Genomic DNA, 20,044 nt, shown 5'->3' with positions numbered 1-20,044 from the left:
GCCCCAGGCTTTGCAGAGCACCACCGGCCATTGCTCTTCCTCACCACTCCTGCCACCTCCTTGTTTGAGAGGCAGAGAGGTGGGCAGGCAGTGACATCCTCTGGTTGTCTTTCTCAGCATCACCAGTATTAAGTGGGTGAAAAAACAGTTTGTGACACTGAAGAAGAGGAGCAGACCTGTTTGTGAGAGAGAGTGGGGGAGAGAAGGGGGCCCTTTCAAGATCTTAGCCCATGGCAGATTCCCATCTGTGCTCGAGGCTGGGTGTGTGCGTGTGTGTGTGTGTGTGTGTGTGTGTGTGTGTGTGAAATGAGAACCCCCTCCACACACACCTGATCTTTGGTTCTGCTCTCTCGGTCGCGGATGTGGGTTGTAACAATTCGTTCCATTTCCTCCCGTAGGTGTGGGTATTGGCTGAGCTGCACAGGAAGAGAAGGGGGGGAAGAACATGTGCATATGGGGAAATATAGGGTGGAAAGAGGCCAGGAAATTACTGTTGCTACCACCACTGTTCAGTCCTCATCAGAAGATCTGGTAGTTGGGATGGGGTGGGAGAGGGGAGGTATAGAAAAGAAAAGTAGCGGAGAGATTTTCCAAGTTCCAGCCATGATACAACATTTGCTCTTCTTTACATCTTAGTCAGCATCTTGGTCTGGTTTGATATGTTTGAGAGGCAGCTTTGCTGGAACTAAATCCCCCTATTCTCACCAGCAGGAAACGTTTAGCAGAACAGCCATCTGTCAATGTGTCTTCTTAGATTATTCTTTTGGCCTCCAGATCTGAATTCATTTTATTTGAGGGATGTTTGGAATCTGGGCTACATGGCCAAGATTCAACCTCCTGCAGGGGTAGCCAACATGGTGCTCTCCAGATGTAGCCAAAATGGCACCCTCCACCTCCCAACAGCCCCAACCAGCAGGGCCAATATCAGGGATGACCAGTGTTTCAGTCCAACAATATCCAGAGGTTACCACATTGGTTACCCCTGCCCTACTGTGCAAGGCACATAGTAGATTCTCTGCGGAAACTAAGTATGAAGATACAAAATCTTAAGAAAAGGCATCTGATGCCTGACCTCATCTCAGGATGCTACAAGCAGTGGTTGGTACGATTTAGTCAGTACAGTAATCATTAACCTGGACCACTCAGTTAATTCCTAAATTAAAGGCACTAGGATTGAAGGCTACCTGGAAGTTATACACTATTGACCTGTAGCTGTCTACACCAACTATGCTTAACCCAGAATCTTCCAGATGTTTGGACTCCATATGTGCTGGCTAGGACTAATGGGAATTGTAGCCCAGCACATCTGGACAGCAACAGCATACCATTCAACAGCCCCATTTCTGCTGGGACAGCCATGGAATTAGTAAAGCCACCCTGGGCGCCCCAATTTCTCTCTGTCAGAGGACGGGGGCTGTAGAAGCAGTTCATGGGGTGGCAGCGGTGTTGGGAAGGAGGCATGCTGTTTGTTTTCATCCACTCAGGGCACATCTGTGGCAGCATTTTCCACAGAGAGAAGGAACTGCCTCCGGCGCTGCCAGTTCTCAGCCCCCACAGCCCTAATGGGCTAGGCTGCAATAGTTAGAATTGGTGGGAAGCACTACTGAGGGAATTCCCACCTCAGGGGCTTAAAGTGGGTGGAGGGACCAGTTTCATGGGAATCTGCATTTAGGAATGAAAAAGCCTGGGCATCATGAGAGGGACTTAGGGCTCTGCCTCACTATCTGGGTGATGGGAAGGGACTTCTGGACAGGCTCCCCTCGTGCTACCTGGGTAAATCAAGGGCCCGGAGAGGGAGGCGTGGACATGTAGCTGCACCTCAAAATATGTTTACTCTGCTCTCTCTTTCCGTTGTCCTTCTCCAACCCTGATAAGCAGTGGTGTTTTGGTGTGCAGTCCTGCACAAGTCACCTGACTTGCACAGAATGAAGCATCAGAAAGACATCATCTCAATTTTCTTCTCGGGAATGTTGGAAGATATGCAGTAGGTTGGTGCAAGCTGTTTTGCACTATAATTGTAAGTGTAAGGAGAGGAATGGCTAGTTGTGATTACCACTGGTGAGATACAGGCATTATCCACATGCCGAAGACACTCTCCCTTATCATTACTAAACCCTAGCACTGGAAATAGTTTTTGCACAGTTCTTTAGGAGACAGAGACCTAAAGGGCTACGCCTGATATTAATGTCTGGGTAGATCCTTGGAGAGGAAAACAGCATCTAAGATGCTAAAATAATAAGAAATAATTTTGCTCACAATAAGGCCCAAAGCACCTGTGCACATGTCAAAACATGGATAGTCATACCAAGGGTAATATAAGATGTGTGGTGTATCAGAAGAATTTTGCATTTTGACAGGTGTTTTTTTAAGACATTTTATAGCCCCTATTGTTTTAGTTTAATGATTAATAATTTAAATAATTCATGTGCTTAATTAGGATTAATAAGGACTGTGTTTTGGCATATGCATCTTTTCAAACTGCAAACTGCTTTGAAATTTTGGAACATAGGATAGACTATAAATACAGTATGCAGAAACATACTATGTCACTTTGGCTGAAATTAAAATAGCAGATATGCCTCCTTGACAATGGTAACTGTGCAGCTGAAATTAGGAGTGGCAATTATAGCTAATTTTGCGTGGCCTGGTACATAGCAAAAATGGATGCATTGAGTATCAGAAAGCTGAACAGCATGGGATAATATTGCTTCTCTGTACTGAAGCATTTTGGTCTTATTTACAAGTTGTGTTACTGTTTTTTGTGAAACAATAAGATTTAGACTCATTGGAAAGAATTTGGTTACATTGTTAAGCAATCCATATTTTTGGTTCCAGAAGCACGTTGTATTACACTGCAAATATAAAGGCAAACACTAAGGAAAAAAATTATGAACTAAACATCTCAATGCTTACTTAAATTGAAGCTGATAGGCAAGATTATAATTGAACATGAAATGGTCACGATCCTGTGCACACTTACCTGGAAGTAAGCCCCATTGAAAAGAATGAGATATGTAAATGATACGTTTAAAGTAGATGAGAAAAAAGGATTTGGTACAGAATTTTAGTACAGATATAGTACAGAATTTTCAAGGTATGAAAAGGAATTATTGGGAAATAATGAGAAGTTATTATTTTGCATGTATAAACTGTTGATAGAATGGCACACAAAACACGAAGAAATAAAATGGGTAATGATAAAATGGGCACAAGATACTGGGCATAATATCCAACTTCTGTTTTGGGGAAAATTATGGAAGGAAGATCTAAAATTCACAAAGGGCTGTTCGTTGAAGGAAAACTATATGAAAATGATGTATAGATAGTATTTAACACCAGTGATATTTATTAGCTAAAATGTATAGAACTGCTTCTAATGTATGTTGGAAATGTAAAGAAAAAGAAGGCACGTTCTACATATGTGGTGCAAGATAACTAAAGCATTCTGGGAAATGATATATAATGAATTGAAGAAAATGTTTGAAATTACTTTTGTGGGAAAAACAGAGGCCTTTTTGTTAGGCATTTTAGGTACAGAGATTCTGAAAGAGCAGAAAAGACTATTTATGTATGTGACAACAGTAGCAAGAATATTACTGGCCCAGAGTTGGAAAGAAGATATGGTTCCAACCAAAGAAGAATGGCTAATGAAGATGATGGACTATGTTGAAACGGTAAAATTGACGGGGAGAATGAGAGACCAGGATGAGAAGAAGTTTAAGAAAGAATGGGAAAAATACATAATTTATTTAAGAGAACACTGTAAACAACTAAAAACTTTGGCAGGATTAGAGTAATACTTGTAACGTACGAAACACAGCAGAAAAAGGTAATAATATTGTTAACAAATTAGATAAAAAATGGATAAGCTGAAAGAAAAAGGGATTGACATTGAAAACCAGAGAAGGGCGGTGGGAAGTCTGGGGATTCTGAGAATCATAAATGTGAAGGCGAACGATATGTTTAAATTGAAATATGTTCTGTAAAACTCAATAAAACATATTTAGAAAAAAGAAATAATGAGACTTCTGAGAAAATGTGCATAGGAAGCTGTAAAACAGTCAGGCAAGGACTGGACAGAGTATATAAAGTATATTTCATTGTGAATCTTCTAACTGAAGTCATTTTTAAGGGCAGGCACAACTGCAACATTTGACATCACTAAGACTGGAATGTCTGAATATTTAGCTGCTTATTGCTTTAGATCAGGGAAGGGCAAGCTGCAGCCCTCCGTAAGAGCATAAGAGCCTGCTGGATCAGGCCAATGGTCCACTCAGTCCAGCATCCTGTCCTCAAGGGGCCAACCAGATGCCTCTGGGAAACCTACATGAAAGATTCAATCACAAGAGCGCTCCAACGTTGTTGAATATCCATGAGTTCTAGTGTTATGAGAGTGGGAGAAAATCATTTCTCTGCGCACTTTCTTCATGTTATACATAATGAACTTCTATCATGTCAATTCTTACTTGTAGTCTCTCTAAACTAAAAATCTCACAATGCTTCAACCTTTCGTCATAGGAGAGTCACTCCATCCCCTTTATCGTTGCCGTTTTCCGAACCTTCTCCAGCTCTACAATCTCCTTTTTGAGGTCAGGCAGCCAGAAATGAACACAATAACAACTCTAAGTGTTGCTGTGCTTTTATCATCCCTTTGGACTGACCACGTTGACTAGGGCTGATGGGAATAGGGCGTCCCCAAACCTGCTTCAGACAGAGGGAGAAACATCCTTACTTCTTGCTGGTTAAGATAGAAGAAACCGTGCCAGAAAAAACCCCCCAGGAAATTGGAAAATCTTTCTCAGCTTTTTTGTTGTTGGAAAAATAGAAAAGCAATAACCATCTTGTTGACACAAAACAAACTACTCTAATCTGTGAAATGCTCTCAGTTTATTCAAAACTTTGACTATTTGATAAAATTTTCAAACAAAGCAGAAGGAAAGGAAAACTGTCATAGCCATGTTCACCAGAACTCATGTGGGAGAGACACCACACCTAGCGCATGCATGGGGTCAAGCGATGCTGGGGAAGAGCAGGCCACAGGCACACCACGGGACACCACGCCCACAAGGGATCATGCGTCAGGATGCAAAGGGGCAAGGTGGGGAGGCAGTAGCACGACGAAGCACCCAGAAATGCCATGATCCTGAACAGGAGAGCAGGTGAAACCTAAGAAAGGGGGCTGGCTTGGAAATCAGTTCTCAAATATTTGCCAAGTGCACATTTCCTTCTCCTGGACTTTCACCATCATGTCCTTTATGCCAGAACGTGACAGCTGCATCTACAGGTGTCTCCCTAACTTAGGAACTTTCTTCTATGCTATGGAACTCGCAGTGGACAACCTCAGACCAAATCTCCAATCAAGTCTCTGCTTCTTCCTCTCACCTCCCTCTGCCCTCGCTTCTTCCTCTACGGTTCTGACGGCTTCCTCGCTCAGGTCCTAGCTGCCATGCTTCTTACAAAGCTACATATGGGCTGGTGCAACTGCTGAAATGGTTATCCTCGGCCTGGCCTAGAGCTAGTAATTACTACTTTGCAAGTGGAAGGTTGGTGGCCACCTTCTCTGACAGAGCCCCTGCACCTTTAACAGCAGCCTGGCTCAACACAGAAAATAAACAGGTGAAAAGCACTATAGCTCATTGGTAGAACATTTGTTCGGCCTGCTGACAGCTCCAGTTTCAACCCCTGATGTCTTCAGGTAGGCCTGGCAGGGCCAGACTAGGGATGAGTAAATCTGCTAATTTCAGTTTCTCATTTTTCCCAATTCTCCACATTTTCACATTGTCATTGTCCACCCAGGGGCAGCTGTGGCCAGGATTCCTGCAATTCAGGGGGTTAGACCAGATGACCCTAACTCTATTCCAACTATGATTCTATGATACACATTAGTTTATACAGTATATAAAAAAATAAAGTCTGTGTGAGAATTCATAAGCATTATAGTGCAAATGTCTCCTAATATGTACATTTGTGTAAGCATTATTGTACACTACTTTAGCTAGGGACTCATTTATCCACACACATCCTTCCTCCAGCTTTCCAGGCACAGTCCATGTTTTAAAGCTTCATGTCTGAAAGCTTTGTTGCCCTGGAGCTTTCGACATGAAAACTGCTCTTTACCACCAAACTGGAGCAATCCATGGAAAACCCAAATGGCTGTTTGTTGCGCTTCAGCTTTAAAGAGCACTCAGACACAGTGTTTTGAAGTGCAGACCTGTGCCTGGAAAGAGTGGGGCAAAAGTAAGTGTGGATCACACCTACTGCATTGACTTTTATGCATGTTTATTTACCTTACTATATGCACTTTTTGCATCTTACTTGGTGGATAACCTCATTGCATTTCAGCTCACACAATGTTCTGTAAAGTGTGAATTAGGTAATTTTGCCCATCAATGCAAATTGTGTCAAACTCCTGCCCCATGCCTTTGCTGGACTAAGACATTTTGCTGCCTGAAGGAAGGAGCAAGATCACGCAAATTCCCTGGTACAGAAGCTGCCCAGGCAGCTGAATCTCACTTAAACGCAGGCTCTGGGCCACCATTATCCACTGTTCCTGGGGGCAAAAGGCCAGTTCTGAGTAAGGGTTTGCAGACCAGGCTACGTGGCAGTCGCAGCTCTGCCCTTGAACATCCCGGTCCCCTCACTCTGCCTGACGGAAGGGCTGGTGGCCCTTGCTTGAAAAGATTCCTGTCTTAAACCTGAATTTCCCATCTTTCTATCTCCCTGTCGGAAAAGTGGCAGCTGCTTGATTTCTCAGGGTCAGGCTCTCAAGAAAAGGCAGAGGAGCAGAGCCATTATAAAGGGGGTGGGGTGGGGGGGCCATCCTGTTGAGGTGATGTAACAACACCAGCGCGTTCAGGCTGTGAAGAGTCTTGTCATGTGTAAAATGAAATGTCAGAGCCAGGCCTGCCAGGCCTAACCGAAAGAATAATTTGTTTCCCTACACTTTCACCTCTTCCTCCAGCTTTTCGTTCTTTTTTCAGCACCAGCTAAGTTTTTCCATCTTTTCTTGTGGCTCAGTTATATGCACCCACACATCCATCCACACCCACACAGACCGCTCAGAAAAACAGATGGATTCATTTCCCGTGCAATTTGCAATGATTAGTAATGATCTTTTGCTGATGGACGGGGATGGGGTTTTATAACTCAGGTCTGCCTTTCCTTGCGGCTTATAGCAAGTCACTCCGGGGGTGAGATGGAATATTCAGAACAGAAATTCACTCACGGAACCAGGAAGGTCCAGTGAGTGCACGCATACAAACAAGCAAACACAATTCACCTAACATGTAGGCCTCAAGGCACCTAGATTAGCATTTCTCTTAGAACTCCATAGAAATTCCCTGAGCACAGGCTTGTGTTAGACTAATAGCCAGCATTACAAAAGGCATGTCTTGTATTCATAGCTGATTCAGAGGGAAGGAGTCCACCTACTGAAGCAGAAACATCAACTCTTCTTCCACCCAATCCAGGTCTAGGACCAGGACCTTCTGGGTTCTGGGATTTGAGTTTTCAAGATATATCTGCTAAGCATGTGACACTGTCTGTAATGTGACAGTGAGGGCAAGAAAGGTGGACCTGACTCCTCTACCAACAAATAAGAGGAAAGAGCCCAAAGTGGAGCATTGCCTTATTCAGTGGGAGAAAACAAGTCACAAAGAGAGGGGGAGCTGCAGGGCAAGAATTAAAGTGCTGAAGGAAAGTGGGGTATAAAACGTCTCTTGAAAAGAGGTGCAGGAACTAAGAAAATGTTGCTTGATTGTCTTGGAACCCTCTTCTCCCAAGCTGTCACTTCAGAGAAGAGATTTTGCTCAGGAGCACAGCACAGAAGGAAAGGGTTAAATCTTCCTTTCCCACCCACTTGATGCAACCCCATTAATTTTCAGGATGCTATTTGCATTCTTTTAAAAAGACATGCATGTTAAAGATTCATTTAACGTGACCTCTGACATTTTCGCAATTGACTCATGGTGCAAGCCACACATCCAGTCAGAAGTCCCACTGAATTCAATGGGACTTAACCCCAGGATAATGGGGTATAGGATTGCAGCCTTAAATTGTTTTTGCATTTCTCATTTCGGACTGCTGTGTGCAGGCACTCTTCCTACTTCTACTCTCTCAAACCTGGGAATATCTCTTTGAGATTGCCAGATCCAGTCCTGGAATACAGGAGAGAAACACGAGTGGTTTTTAGTACAGCACTTGCAACTTTACCTGAGCAGGGAGAGTGAATTGTTGGGACTCTAATCCAGCTGTAATCAATGAATGTATCAACTAAAGGGCAAGCTGGCCTCTTTAAAGAGGTGTGTGGTGCCCCCTGATGGAGTCCACAGGTTCAGGAAAACAGCACTGATCTGGCAGATGTGAGATGGCACCGTCTGGAAGAGATCTGGAATATCAATCCCAATTTATTTATTTGGTTGTTTTTTTAAAATATCCACAATCTCTTTCTCTGCTTCCTTGTTCTCAAAAGTTTGGCTTTCCAGATGGGGAAAATAAAATAAAACAGGTTTTCAACATGCAAATCAGGGACAGTTTGAAATTGGGGCCGGGGTGTGTGTGTGTGTGTGTGTGTGTGTGTGTGTGTTGCAACAAGACTTTACTCTGAAACAAAGGGAGAGTATAACAAGAAAGGGCTTGCTAATAAGCAATCACCCTTTCTATCCAGCTGACTTCTGAATTCCTAGCTTACGAAATTTATAGCAGTTGGCTCTGAGTGATGGCAGACACAATATTACATTGTAAGTGGATCATTTATTAATTTGGGCCCCTCTTCCCCCTAAAGAGCTTGAGAACAACACTACCATCACCAACACCACCTTAAAGTCTGAAAGAGCAAGATGGTTAATTTGCTTAATTATACCATCTGGAATTACGTAACAAGGCAAAAGGGGAATCATCTGGTCTAGCATCCTGTTCTCAAACTGGCCAACCAGATGCCTGAATGGGAAACCTGCAAACAAGACCCAAACCCAAGAGCCCTCTCTCATCCCGTGGTTTCCTGCAACAATTGAGGCAAAGCATAGCCACCGTGGTTAGTAGCCATTTGTAAATGAATGCATTACTAGGTACTTAGGAAGCAGGTAGATGGCTGTGTCATGGTAGATGTTATGGTGTTGATCGAGCCAGTTTGCAATCACAAACACAGCATGGGGTTACTTATTATTGGCTGTGCAAATGGCTTGTTCACAGTTCCTTCACTCATATAACCAAGAATGAGGTTGAATCAGGTCTTCACTGAGAGGCTGTTATCCCTTTTACTGGAAACAGTAGGGTATAAACCTTGTATGCTCATTGCTCCAGCTCCCATCAACTCCAGCCAGTACGGCCAATGGTCAGAGATGGTGGGAGCTGTAGTCCAGCAACATCTGTAAGGCACCAGGTTGTCTAACCTTGTTCCAGACACTGGACAATGGACAGATATAAAGCCATGAGATTGTACCCTTCTGTGACCCAGTGGCATGCCGGACTTTGTACGAAGTCAATTGGCATGGTCATACTGTAGGATTTGCCACCACCTGCAAATCCTCATTATATCAATATTACTTTAATTCTGTTCTGTGATTTTTAGTGATATGATTTATTTATTCTTACGTAAACTGCTTTGAGGTCGCTTGGTGATGAGAAGCTTCACATCAACACACTAAATAATAATTTAAAAACCCAACTGATTTAAAGAACTCAATGCCTATTGCCTACTAACAAACCAAGAGCCAAACTCTGGCACACGTCCCTAATTTTCCTCTTTTTGCTGGCAGGGATCGCTGCACTTGGCGTACCAAGAAATTAGCTCCTGTGTCTCTGTCCCTGGATGGATGGATATGCCTGGGTGCAAAGTGGCATTGTGCCAAGGTTCCCTCTCTTTGGGGGCGTACGGTTTCTTTACCTTTTCGCTACACTTTCTGATGGTGGACGTGAGCTCACTCACTACCATGTCCACACACTTCAGACATGGCTCATTCAGTTTCTGCACCTGCTTTTTCACTATGGCTTCAAAAGCGAGGTCAGGCGTGAAGAGACCCGTTCTGCGTGGCGAAAGGAGCAGGGAAGGAGAGAAGCAACAACAACAAGAAGAAAGGAGTGCGAAGCAGACGGAGGAGGAAAGAAAGAGATAGGACAGAGGGGAGGGAGGGGAAGAAAGGAAGAAAGAGAAAGAGAAAGGGAGAAGAGAAAAACACAAGGCAAAAATGAGATTTTGGTTCACTCCACAGGCCAGGGGTAGCCAATGTGGTGCCATCCAGATGTTGCTGGACTCCCAGCTCCCACCACCCCTGACCATTGGTCAAGCTGGCTGGAGCTGAAGGGTGCTAAAGTCCAGCAGCATCTGGAAGGAACGATGTTGTTTATCTCTGCCTTAGGCAAATGTAACCCAAGTGAGCGTCACTAAAGGACCCAAAGTGCTGCCAAGCATCAGGTGGATTCTACAGGGGGAAGAAAAGATGGAATGAAAAACTGCAAGCCAGGGTGTGGCCAGTGAAATGGACAGATGGGTAAATGCAGGGATCCCTTCCTCTCCAACCCTACCGCTCTCTCTGACTCCTGAAAAAATGAAGCCTTCATCTCCCTATTGAGAGTCTCACTGGGGCCTCAGGTCATTTCTCATCCATCCTCAAGGTTGCTTTCTATGTGGACACCTAAAAAGCACACACATGCAGCTTAAGGTCCTTGAAGAAGTAACCCTGAAAACGCTAACATATGTGTCAGAGGGAAGACCTACAGCAGCGGTGGAGAACCTGCAGCCTGCCAGATGTTGCTGGACTACAACTTGCATAATCCCTGACCATTGGCCATGCCAGCTGAGGCTGATAGGAATCTAGATTCAATACACGAGGCATCACAGACTCCCTGTCCCTGATCTACAGGCTCTCTTCTGCAGCGTTTACTATGTGTGACATTTCTCTTGAAGATGAACATGAGTTAAAATTTACCCCTGTCTGTTGCCACATAACATGTGTATGCACTCTGCTAGACTCTAAAACAGCTCTAAAAACTCAGAATCATGTATAGTATTCTGTAACCTGCATAATAAAGCTTCTGTACTATAAAGCTGGATTCTGCAGCTTGCGTAAATCAGGTGCCAACTGTTTCCCCCTCCCGTGTGCTTTCATAAGGGAACAGCTGCCAAACAGCTACAAGGGTGTTTCTTACCTTTTGAGTATAAAAATATTGGTGTGAGGAGACAAGGCATGTTATCAGGTGCTAATGCCACCAGCTTTGGCCTCACTTTAGAATATACTGTTAATTGTCTTACTGCATGCTTACTTTTGATATATTTCAAATGAATTGCTATTTGATGACTTGCTAGCATTATGTTGTAGTGATATCCTTTTCGTTGGTTATTGTACTACTGTACAATCTTGAATTCCTGGCTGCATCTGCAAAACCTACCATTGGCCAATTAGGCACAGTTCCCTCCCCTCAAAAAACACCCCAATGTACATTTGCATGTGCTACTTTCTGTTTATAGATAACATGTGTACAGGCCAATGACCAAGATGATAAAAGGCCTGGAAACTCAACCTTATGAGGAACCGTTTGGGGAGCTGGGTATGTATTGCTTAGATGAGAGGTGATATGATAGTCATCTTCAAATACCTTAAGGGCTTCCACATGAAAGATGAAGCAAGCTTGTTTTCTCCTGCTCCATAGGATAGGACCCGAACCAGTGAATTTAAAAAACAAGAAATGAGGTTCCGACTAAACCAAAGAAGAAGGTGGACTCTCCTTTACTGGAGGCTTTTAAGAAGAAGTTGGATGGTCACCTGCCAGGAAACCTTTAGCTGTGATTCCTGCATTGCAAGGAATCAGACTAGAAAACCCTTAGCGTCCCTTCCAATGCTACAAATTATGATTCTATTATTCTAAGTTGGTCAACTGCCTGCCCTGCACAGAACTGCCCCTGAAGGAGCAGGTACACAGCTGAAGAGTGTTTCTGGGACCAACATTGTCCTCGAGGCTCGCATAACCTGAGTGGCTAGAAATGCTTTTTCCCGGCTGCAGTTAGGATGGTAGTTCTGACAGGTGAGGAGGAATGAAATGGAAAAGGAAATGGCTGGCTGGCTCCCTGAACAACAGCACTTTATGCTGCACCATTTTGGTACAGTTTCCACTTGTACAGGGTTATGCTGGGCTAAACAACGCTCTTTACTCTCTCTCTTTCCCTCTCTCTCATTCTCTCTGACACACACACACACACAGCGCCAAGGGCCTCAGTCACAGGCGAATTCAAACTGCAAGTGTTGGTTCTGTAGGAACCAGCGATAACAATCTCTATCTGTCTGCATTCTTTCCAACTTTTCCATTCTTACCTGTTTCCTAATTGCTTAGAAGAATTGTGGGGAACCTTCAGCCCTCCAGATATTAGTTGACTACAACGCCCATCAGCCCAATCAAGCATGGCCAATGACTAGGGATGGTGGGAATTGTATTTCAGCAACACTTGGAGGGCCAAAGGATCCTCACACCTCTGGATACCCCAGTCCTCACTAGAAAGAAGGAAACTGTTCTTCATGACCGTTTTAGAAAGGGTTTCACTACAGATACAGATTTGCTCTTGTTGGGGGAGGAGAGAGAAATAAGATAAAGAGGAAAGAATGTGAATAGCACAAACAAACAGAAAAGGAGATTTGTAGAAAAGCAGGGAATGGTGATTAACCAATGGGAAAATTAACAGAGAAGGTACAAGTGGAGTGGGCAGGGGCATGAAAAATTGGCCCTTCCAATCCAGTTATTCAGATGACACTGCATACTTGGCAGCCTACCGGCTTGTGTTTAATCAGGCACTAATGGCAAGATTTCTGGGTGCTCCCCACAGCCACAGACCCCCCCAACACCCACATAAGGAGAGCAGGGTAAAAAACAAATGTCCTCCCAGCATTCTAGAACTTCAAGGAACCTATGACAGATGCGCTCACTTTTGTTTGCTCCCAATCTGAACCCAAGAATGATGACAACCGGTCATTGTGGCCTCTTGCCAAAGCACCAGGCATCTCCTCATTTGCCTGGACTCGGTCTTTGCCACAAATAACATTCTAGAATACTCCATCTTTCACCCTGCCCAGTTACCTGTTCCCAAATGGCCACCAGTTCGTCCAACATGCCAAGGGTTCCAAGCGCTCACACTAGAGAGTCAAAGGCCTTTTTAAAAATAAATAAATAAATTCCAGTACCTGGTGTCTGCCTGAAAGGAGCAGAGAATGACTAAGAGAAGGAACACCTGTCTCTCCTGTATTTCTCTGCACCTGCAGTCATTTGGAATAAAATGGGGTGAGGTTATGGTACCTCTCCCATGACAGCCAATCATAGCCTAAGCGAATGAAAGATGGAAACTTCCAAGGCAACTCATTCCAAGAGACTGAGGAGAGAGTGGTGGGCAATCAAGAGAGGAGAGATGTTTTTAGTTTAGTTCTCTTCAGCCAGTTGCTGCTCTTCCAGGACAGGACACAAACCAAGCCAATCAGAAAATGTACCAAGCTGCAGAGGTTTTAGAACAGACCCATGTGGCTTTGGAGCCCTCAGAAATTGAAAACCCAAGATATAAAGATACATTTATTAATGGTGGGGACAGACCAAATGCTTTGATAGTATTATCATTGGTCTTCAAAAATGTCATATATTTTTCTTTCTTGAGATGAGCTCTGCTGGTGGTGGTGGTGAGGGGAAAGTGTTCTGCAGGTTTCTAGGATGGTTCTACCTGAACTGGGGAGAAGCAGATGTGAAAACGCATTGGCTAGCTTCCAGGACATCACCAACATACTTTTTGGTAAGATGAAGGATAACATATGTATTTACAAAAATATTATGTGCTACTCTAAAAAAGAAAAAAAGTCTGACGTTTGAAGGCACTAGGTGTTCCAGCCTGGTGTGCATGTCTCTAAGAGATGTTGTGAAGCCAAGGCAAAGAGCCAGCTGTAATCCCTCTGGGAATGCTAAATCTGTTTTCACCCTAAGCTTTGTTTCCTATCTATATCCTATTCTGAAGACCTGAAATCTCCAAAGGAAGCTCTAATGGAGAAATCAGAAGCAAATGGAGAAATCAGGTAGGATTCTGGTGAAGCTGTGGGGACAAGACTGCAGCCTGTTCTTGTTGGGTTTTTTTTTTTTTTTTTTTTGTATAAAATTTTCCTCCTGTTTGATGGCCAGCTGAATGCATTTGTTCCTCATGGTGCAATAAGTTGTAGTGGGACCCAGGATTCTAGAGCTCATGAAGAAATGGCTGTGCTTTGTTTGACGGAAGGAATGCTAGCCACACCCCTTAAGCTTCCCCATCTCTTTCTGATTGGCTAGGGAACTCCAGCCTGGATTCGCTCAGTTCTAGTCATGCTGTTAAGGACGGTAGTTAGAAAATACAACAAAACGTCACTGCCAGGCAGGGTTGTCACCCAGATCACAAATGCTGTGCTTCAGCCAGAGGGGATGTGGGCAGGAGCATGTTGGGACTCCATGCTCCCTTTCGGGGTTACCTTCTTGGTGCACTGTCTAACGGTATTGATTAACTCCGAAATCACCATATCCACGCATTTCAGGCAAGGCTCTTTAATCTTCTTCACCTGCTTTTTCACAATGGTCTCAAAGGCCATGTCGGGCGTGAAGAGACCGGTTCTAAACACCCCGGTGGGGAGGGGACAAGACAAAGTGGGAGGAAGACAGGGCAAGAGGAGTGACACAGCATTACAGATCAACTTCAGAGCAGTCGCTCATATCACAGAGAAGCAGCTTGGGGTGTGCTGGGTGAGACTTGAAAAATCAGGAAGGAGGAGAAGAGCTCTCTGAGGGCTACATAACCCACTTCCCCACATGGATAAGGCCAGGGGTGAAGGACACTGTGGCTCTCCCAGCTACCATCAGCTCCAGCTGATGTAGTCAGGGATGTAGGGAGCTGAAATGATGGGCCAACCTCTGGCTTAGATGGAGAGGAGATGGCCTTCCTGTCCCAGCAGGCTTTGGGCCTTCCAAGCTGACCCTTCTTCTGCCCTGCTGCACTGTTCTTTGAGCATTGCTTGCAGCAGGAGGGGGGAACCTTTGGCCCTCCAAATCAGGGGTGAGGAACCTTTGGCTCACACTCTCATAAAGGCAACCTTCCCAGGACTGCATGCTGCGGTGGATGGGGCCAGAGGCTGAGCAATGGAAATGACTTTTACCTTTGTACAGTACTTTATATCCCAGCCATGCAAAAGTCAGGTGTTCCTACACAAACACACACACTACCAATCCATCCACCATCTAAGCAAGTGAGAGGCATTCTCTCAGTTCAACAGCACATTCAAACCAATCAAAAGCCTTTGAGGAGGGCCCAGAGCAGGGCCTGGCAGGGGCTAAATTAAGAGGCTTAGGGGGATGCATTTGGCTCCCTTGCCTGCACAAAACCTTGTTGGACTCCAATTCCCACCAGTCTTGACCAGCTTGGCCAATGGCCAGGGATGATGGGAGTTGTAGTCCTACAAGACGTACAGGGCCACTGGTTCCCCACTTTTTCATTAGGGTTTTAGCTAACTACTGTTTTTAATTTGTTCCCTTTGTAGCTTGGCATGTGCTACTTTATGGGGTTCTATTGCTGTGCTGGCTGGGGATGATGGGACTTGTAGTACTAAATTTTCCCAGGGCACCAAGTCGTTGAAGGCTGCCCTTGTCATTGCAAGGAAGGAGGGAGAGAAGAGGCTCAAGTAGTGGGAGCAGTTCTGCCACCACCACCACACCTAGATAGTCCCTTAGATTGTGTATCTTTTCTAATGACACACTTGCAGTGAGGGCAGAGGGAGCAGAGCATCAGATGAGAACAGAGCCAAGAGAACTTTGAGGTGATTATCACTGCATACAGAAGCAGCAACAAATGTGTATCCCAACTCAACCTTTACGATGTGGGCCTTAGGCAGGATGCACACCCTATCATGAGTTGCTCATCATGGAAAACTTAAAGTGCTGAGAACTCATGGGAAGTGAGAGGAGCAAAATGCACCTCAGGGCTGCTCTGTCCCAGCTGGCATGCTAAGAACCTCCTCCCCTTCTTAATCAGGCCAAACTACAGCCAGCCCCTGGGCTTGGTGCAACATCAAAGCCATACGCCTGAAGCTGGTGCTATCCAGATGTTTTGGTCTACAGCCTTCATAATGCCAACCAGTGACCGCATGAACCAAGACTGAAGAAACATCTGGAAGGCATCAGGTGGGGGAGGTGGTCTAAATGGATCCTGCAAGTATGACAGGCCTGTTTTACACCAGTGCAGGTTGCAGACAGAAGTGGCCTCACCACCAGAATGGAAAACTGAGCCATTGTAGATATTCAAGGGGGGAAAGCAACATGAAACAATAGCCAGGGTGGGATTGCTTCCTGGGGTACTTATTCTTGCAGAAGACATCACTTCCCCTTCCACACTGAATGGAAAGGCAGCTTTATTTTACATGCTCCTGCCACAGGGAAACAGGAAGCAAGCCAACAGGGATCAATAGTGGAACCTACCCACAGGTTTCAAAGCCGACCACCTCGGCAGGCACTTCTGCCCGTCTGCCAACCTACCATACCTCTGACGTCTTCAGGACCCAGCCCTGGAAGTTCTAGAAATACTGTCAAAGAAACGGCGCAGAGGCAGCCTGCCTCCATTGCATTGATACATGCCTGATTCCATGGATGTTCTTGATGGCGTAGCTGATCTCTCTTCGCAGCTCCTTCTCATCAAATTCCATCTGCATGGGGAGAAAAAGCCATCAGCACAGCCATTGCAGCATGTTGCTACAAGTCTGGACTAGCTCAATGTGCTCTATGAGGGGCTTCCCTTGTACTTGATCAGGAAGCTGCTATTACTGCAGAATGACAGGCGAGGATCATAGAATCATAGAGTTGGAAGAGACCACAAGGGCCATCGAGTCCAACCCCCTGCCAAGCAGGATCTGGGAGGCCAGGGTTCAAACCCCTACTTGGTCATGAAACTCAGTGGGTGAAATTGGGCAAGTTACTCACTCTCAGTCTAAACCTACCTCACAGGGTTGTTGTGAGGATAAAATGGGGAAGAGGGGAACTATGTAGGGCAGCCTGAGCTCCTCAGGGCAGGATATAAATGCAATAAATTAAGAAGGTGGGATATACCGTTGCCTCAGAAGAGTGAGGAAAATTTTCAGGGATGATTCACACCCTGGCCGGCACTTTCTTGATCTCCTGCCCTCAGGCAGAAGATATAGAAGCACGATTAGTCACACCAACAGGGAAAGAACAGCTTCTATCCGTGGGCTGTTAGGCTGCTGAATGAAAAGATAACAACAGGGCAACTGACTTTCGGGTTTGGTGGCTGTGCGTCAGTAAACGAGAGGAATTAAGACTAAGAGAGCTGAGTGGGGGGAGCTCGTGTAATCTCACTGTATACAAATTGTACAAGTGACAATAAAGTATTTCAATATACATGCAATAAATTAAGTAAATAATAAATAAGCTCAAGGGCAAATGGCCTCTTGTTGTTTACCTCAGCTCTACAACAGTTGTCTCAAAAGGGTTGTCCCTCAGGAAACTGAAACTTACACCCCTGTTCTTATAGGTTTTCAGGGCCTCACAGAAAGAAGACAGGGAGCACCACCCCAGCTGCTCCAGGGGGTGGGACCCAAACCAATGGATTCAAATGACAAGGGAGGAGATTCTGACAAAACTTTATGGTGGCAAGAGCCGTTTGACAGTGAAACAGGCTCCCTCAGAAGACGGTGGACTCTTCGCGGGAGGTTTTTAAACAGAGGATAGCTGTTTGTCAGGGATGCTTTAGCTGCAATTCCTGCATTGAGGGGGTTGGACTAGAAGATCTCAAGGTCCTTTCCTACTGTACAGTTCTATGATTAGCAAAAAAAGGGGGGGGGAATGGAAGGAAATGAAAATGAAGAAAGCAGCATGTTACCCTGAAGGAAACCAGTTGAGAAGAAGAAGCAGAAGAAAGAGGACAGGGAGCAAAAAAGGAAATGCCAGTGCCAGCCTATGCCAGCAGCCTCAGAATTCATTCCAGTCGGCACAGCTGTTCAACAACCCAGCAGGACACAGAAGGGCTGACTTGGGCTGGTGGAAGTTGTAGGCCAAAATATCTGCAGGGAACTGGATTGCAGAAGGATGGCCTAGGCAAATGCTAATGAGGGATCCGTTTTACCTTCACCAACTCAAAGGGGAATCTCTCGTGGAATATGCGGTTGATCCTGGCACCTCCAGATAGCTCATAGGTATCGATCTGATCGCCAGAGCCTTCAATGCGCTTCTCGAAGTCAACAGCAAACTGCTGGACCATTCTATGCAGGGAATTAAAGAAGGAAGGAAGAGATTTCATAAATGCAGAACACCCATCCAATTAAAGTTCACTGAAGCCATCACGTTTTACCGTCAGCTTGTGAGCTGGCTGTGACTGGCCCTTTCTATTGCACACTCCAAAAAAGAAGAAGAAAAAAATGTATAAATCATTTGCTACAACATACATGACACAAGCTTAAGAATGGATAGAGTGCCTAGCAGACAGCACTGGCGAGGGCTCAGAAGCCAGGGCGGAGTAGTGATTATAGAGTGCTGGACCAGGACTTGGGGACTGGAGTTTGAATCCCCACTCAGTCAGGAAGCTCACTGGGTGACCTTGGGCCAGTCACCATCTCTTAGTCTAATCTCACAGGGTTATTGTGAGGATTAACAGAGAAGGGAGAACTGTGTATGCCACCTTGAGCTGCCTGTAGAAACAGGTGGGATATAAATGTAATAAATCAATAAAGTAAATGTACTTATGAGGTCCCAGGAGCCAAATTTAGGTTGCTAGGTAGGATGGGCTTCAAGTGTTTGCTTGCTACTGCTAGAAGCCTCCGAGCCTTAGAAGACAGCATTGATATAGTGGACATGAAGGAACCCGTGTGGGAGAGAACCAGCAGGGCACGGTTATCTCTGGTGAAAAACTCAATGGGAAGGACTGGGAAAGACAGGGAAGGACGCATCAGAGGTGGTGGCGCTTGGCACATCAAAGAGGGCATTGAGCACAGCATGTTAGAAATCCCCCAAGCGGCAGACTCTTCCATGGTGGTGATACAGGGCCCCAAGAGCAATCTAAGTTTGGGTTACCAGACATCCCCGATTCCCGGGGACTGTCCCCAGACAAATTCTGTCCCTGAAATGTCCCCAGATCTGCAAATCTGCTCCCAGGAAACGTGGCAGCGGCATACTCAGCAGCCCAAGCCAGCCTGGTAGCGCAGCTGGTTCTGGCTGGCTTCAGGAGCTGCTCATGGCTATGGCGCCCACCATTCTTCCTCTCTGGAAGTCCCCATATGATGGGTCTTGTGCGCAACCCATCATATGGGGACTTCTGAAGAGGAAAAATGGCGGGTGCCACGGCAGCAAGCAGCTCCTGAAGCCAGCCAGAGCCAACTGCCAGAGCCAACTGTGCTACCAGGCTGGCTCCGGGCTGCTGACTGCCTCTGCCACCACCACTGTCAAAGGGAAACCGGGGATGTCCGGTGGTACACATCTCTTGCCCCTTTCCCCCTTTGTTTTGACTGACTTGGGGAGGCTCAGGAGTCGCGGGCGAGCAGCCGTTGCCCAGTTTTTTTAAAAAAACTGTGCATTTATGTTTCACAGCGTGCGAAAGAAGGGCTTTGCACTTTTAGACAATATGCTGTGTGCTTGGGCCCAGGGTCTTTGGCCTCACCATCTCCACTACTGACTCCCTGTTGCTACTCAGCTTCAAAAAAAAGGGGGAGAGTGTCCCCGGATTCACTGAAAAAAATCTGGTAACCATAATCTAAGTTCTCTTAATTAATAGGTCACTCACTGAAGCAGAGCTTTGGTCTTGCGGGCAGGGTCATCAGGGCGGAAGTTCTTGTATTCTTCCACTTCTTTCTCAATGGAGAGAAGCTGGCTCTGGAGTTTGTTTCGCAGGCCTGGCAATGTGTCTCGGATATGATTGGTCAGTTGCTGCACAAGGAAAGGAGACCATTGACAAAAATGAGCTAAAATCCCATCAGGCTGGTTGACGCCTAGGCAAAAACAAGCTTTGTATTTCAGGATGATGCTTCATGATTGGACATGCTTTCGTCTCCCCTCCCTGCTTCTTGGG

The 20,044-nt window shown here is 45.5% G+C and overlaps 1 protein-coding gene across 15 annotated transcripts in view; it reads right to left on the bottom strand.

The window, feature by feature from the left end:
- The window catches only part of DNM1 (dynamin 1), a 133,214-nt gene that overhangs the window by 62,569 nt on the left and 50,601 nt on the right, over window positions 1–20,044 (bottom strand). For 11 of the 15 annotated variants that reach the window (XR_014560087.1, XR_014560088.1, XR_014560089.1 and 8 more), the window contains exons 7-11: window positions 19,760–19,902; window positions 18,110–18,245; window positions 16,609–16,676; window positions 14,460–14,598; window positions 330–416 (exon numbers count right to left, since the gene is read on the bottom strand). Coding sequence is in view for 12 of the 15 variants with exons in the window: in XM_083721725.1 (XP_083577851.1) it covers window positions 330–416; window positions 14,460–14,598; window positions 16,609–16,676; window positions 18,110–18,245; window positions 19,760–19,902 (573 nt within the window). In the remaining 3 variants the exon portion in view is untranslated. Of the gene's footprint in view, window positions 1–329; window positions 417–9,883; window positions 10,023–14,459; window positions 14,599–16,608; window positions 16,677–18,109; window positions 18,246–19,759; window positions 19,903–20,044 lie in introns of all 15 variants that reach the window. The other 4 variants (XM_083721719.1, XM_083721720.1, XM_083721718.1 and 1 more) reach the window with 1 other exon arrangement.

Source organism: Podarcis gaigeae (genome assembly GCF_964106915.1).
Source record: "Podarcis gaigeae genome assembly, chromosome: Z".
NCBI lineage: Eukaryota > Metazoa > Chordata > Lepidosauria > Squamata > Lacertidae > Podarcis > Podarcis gaigeae.
The sequence above is the reverse complement of the archived record's forward strand: the minus strand, read 5'-3'. Positions and strand labels throughout refer to the sequence as shown.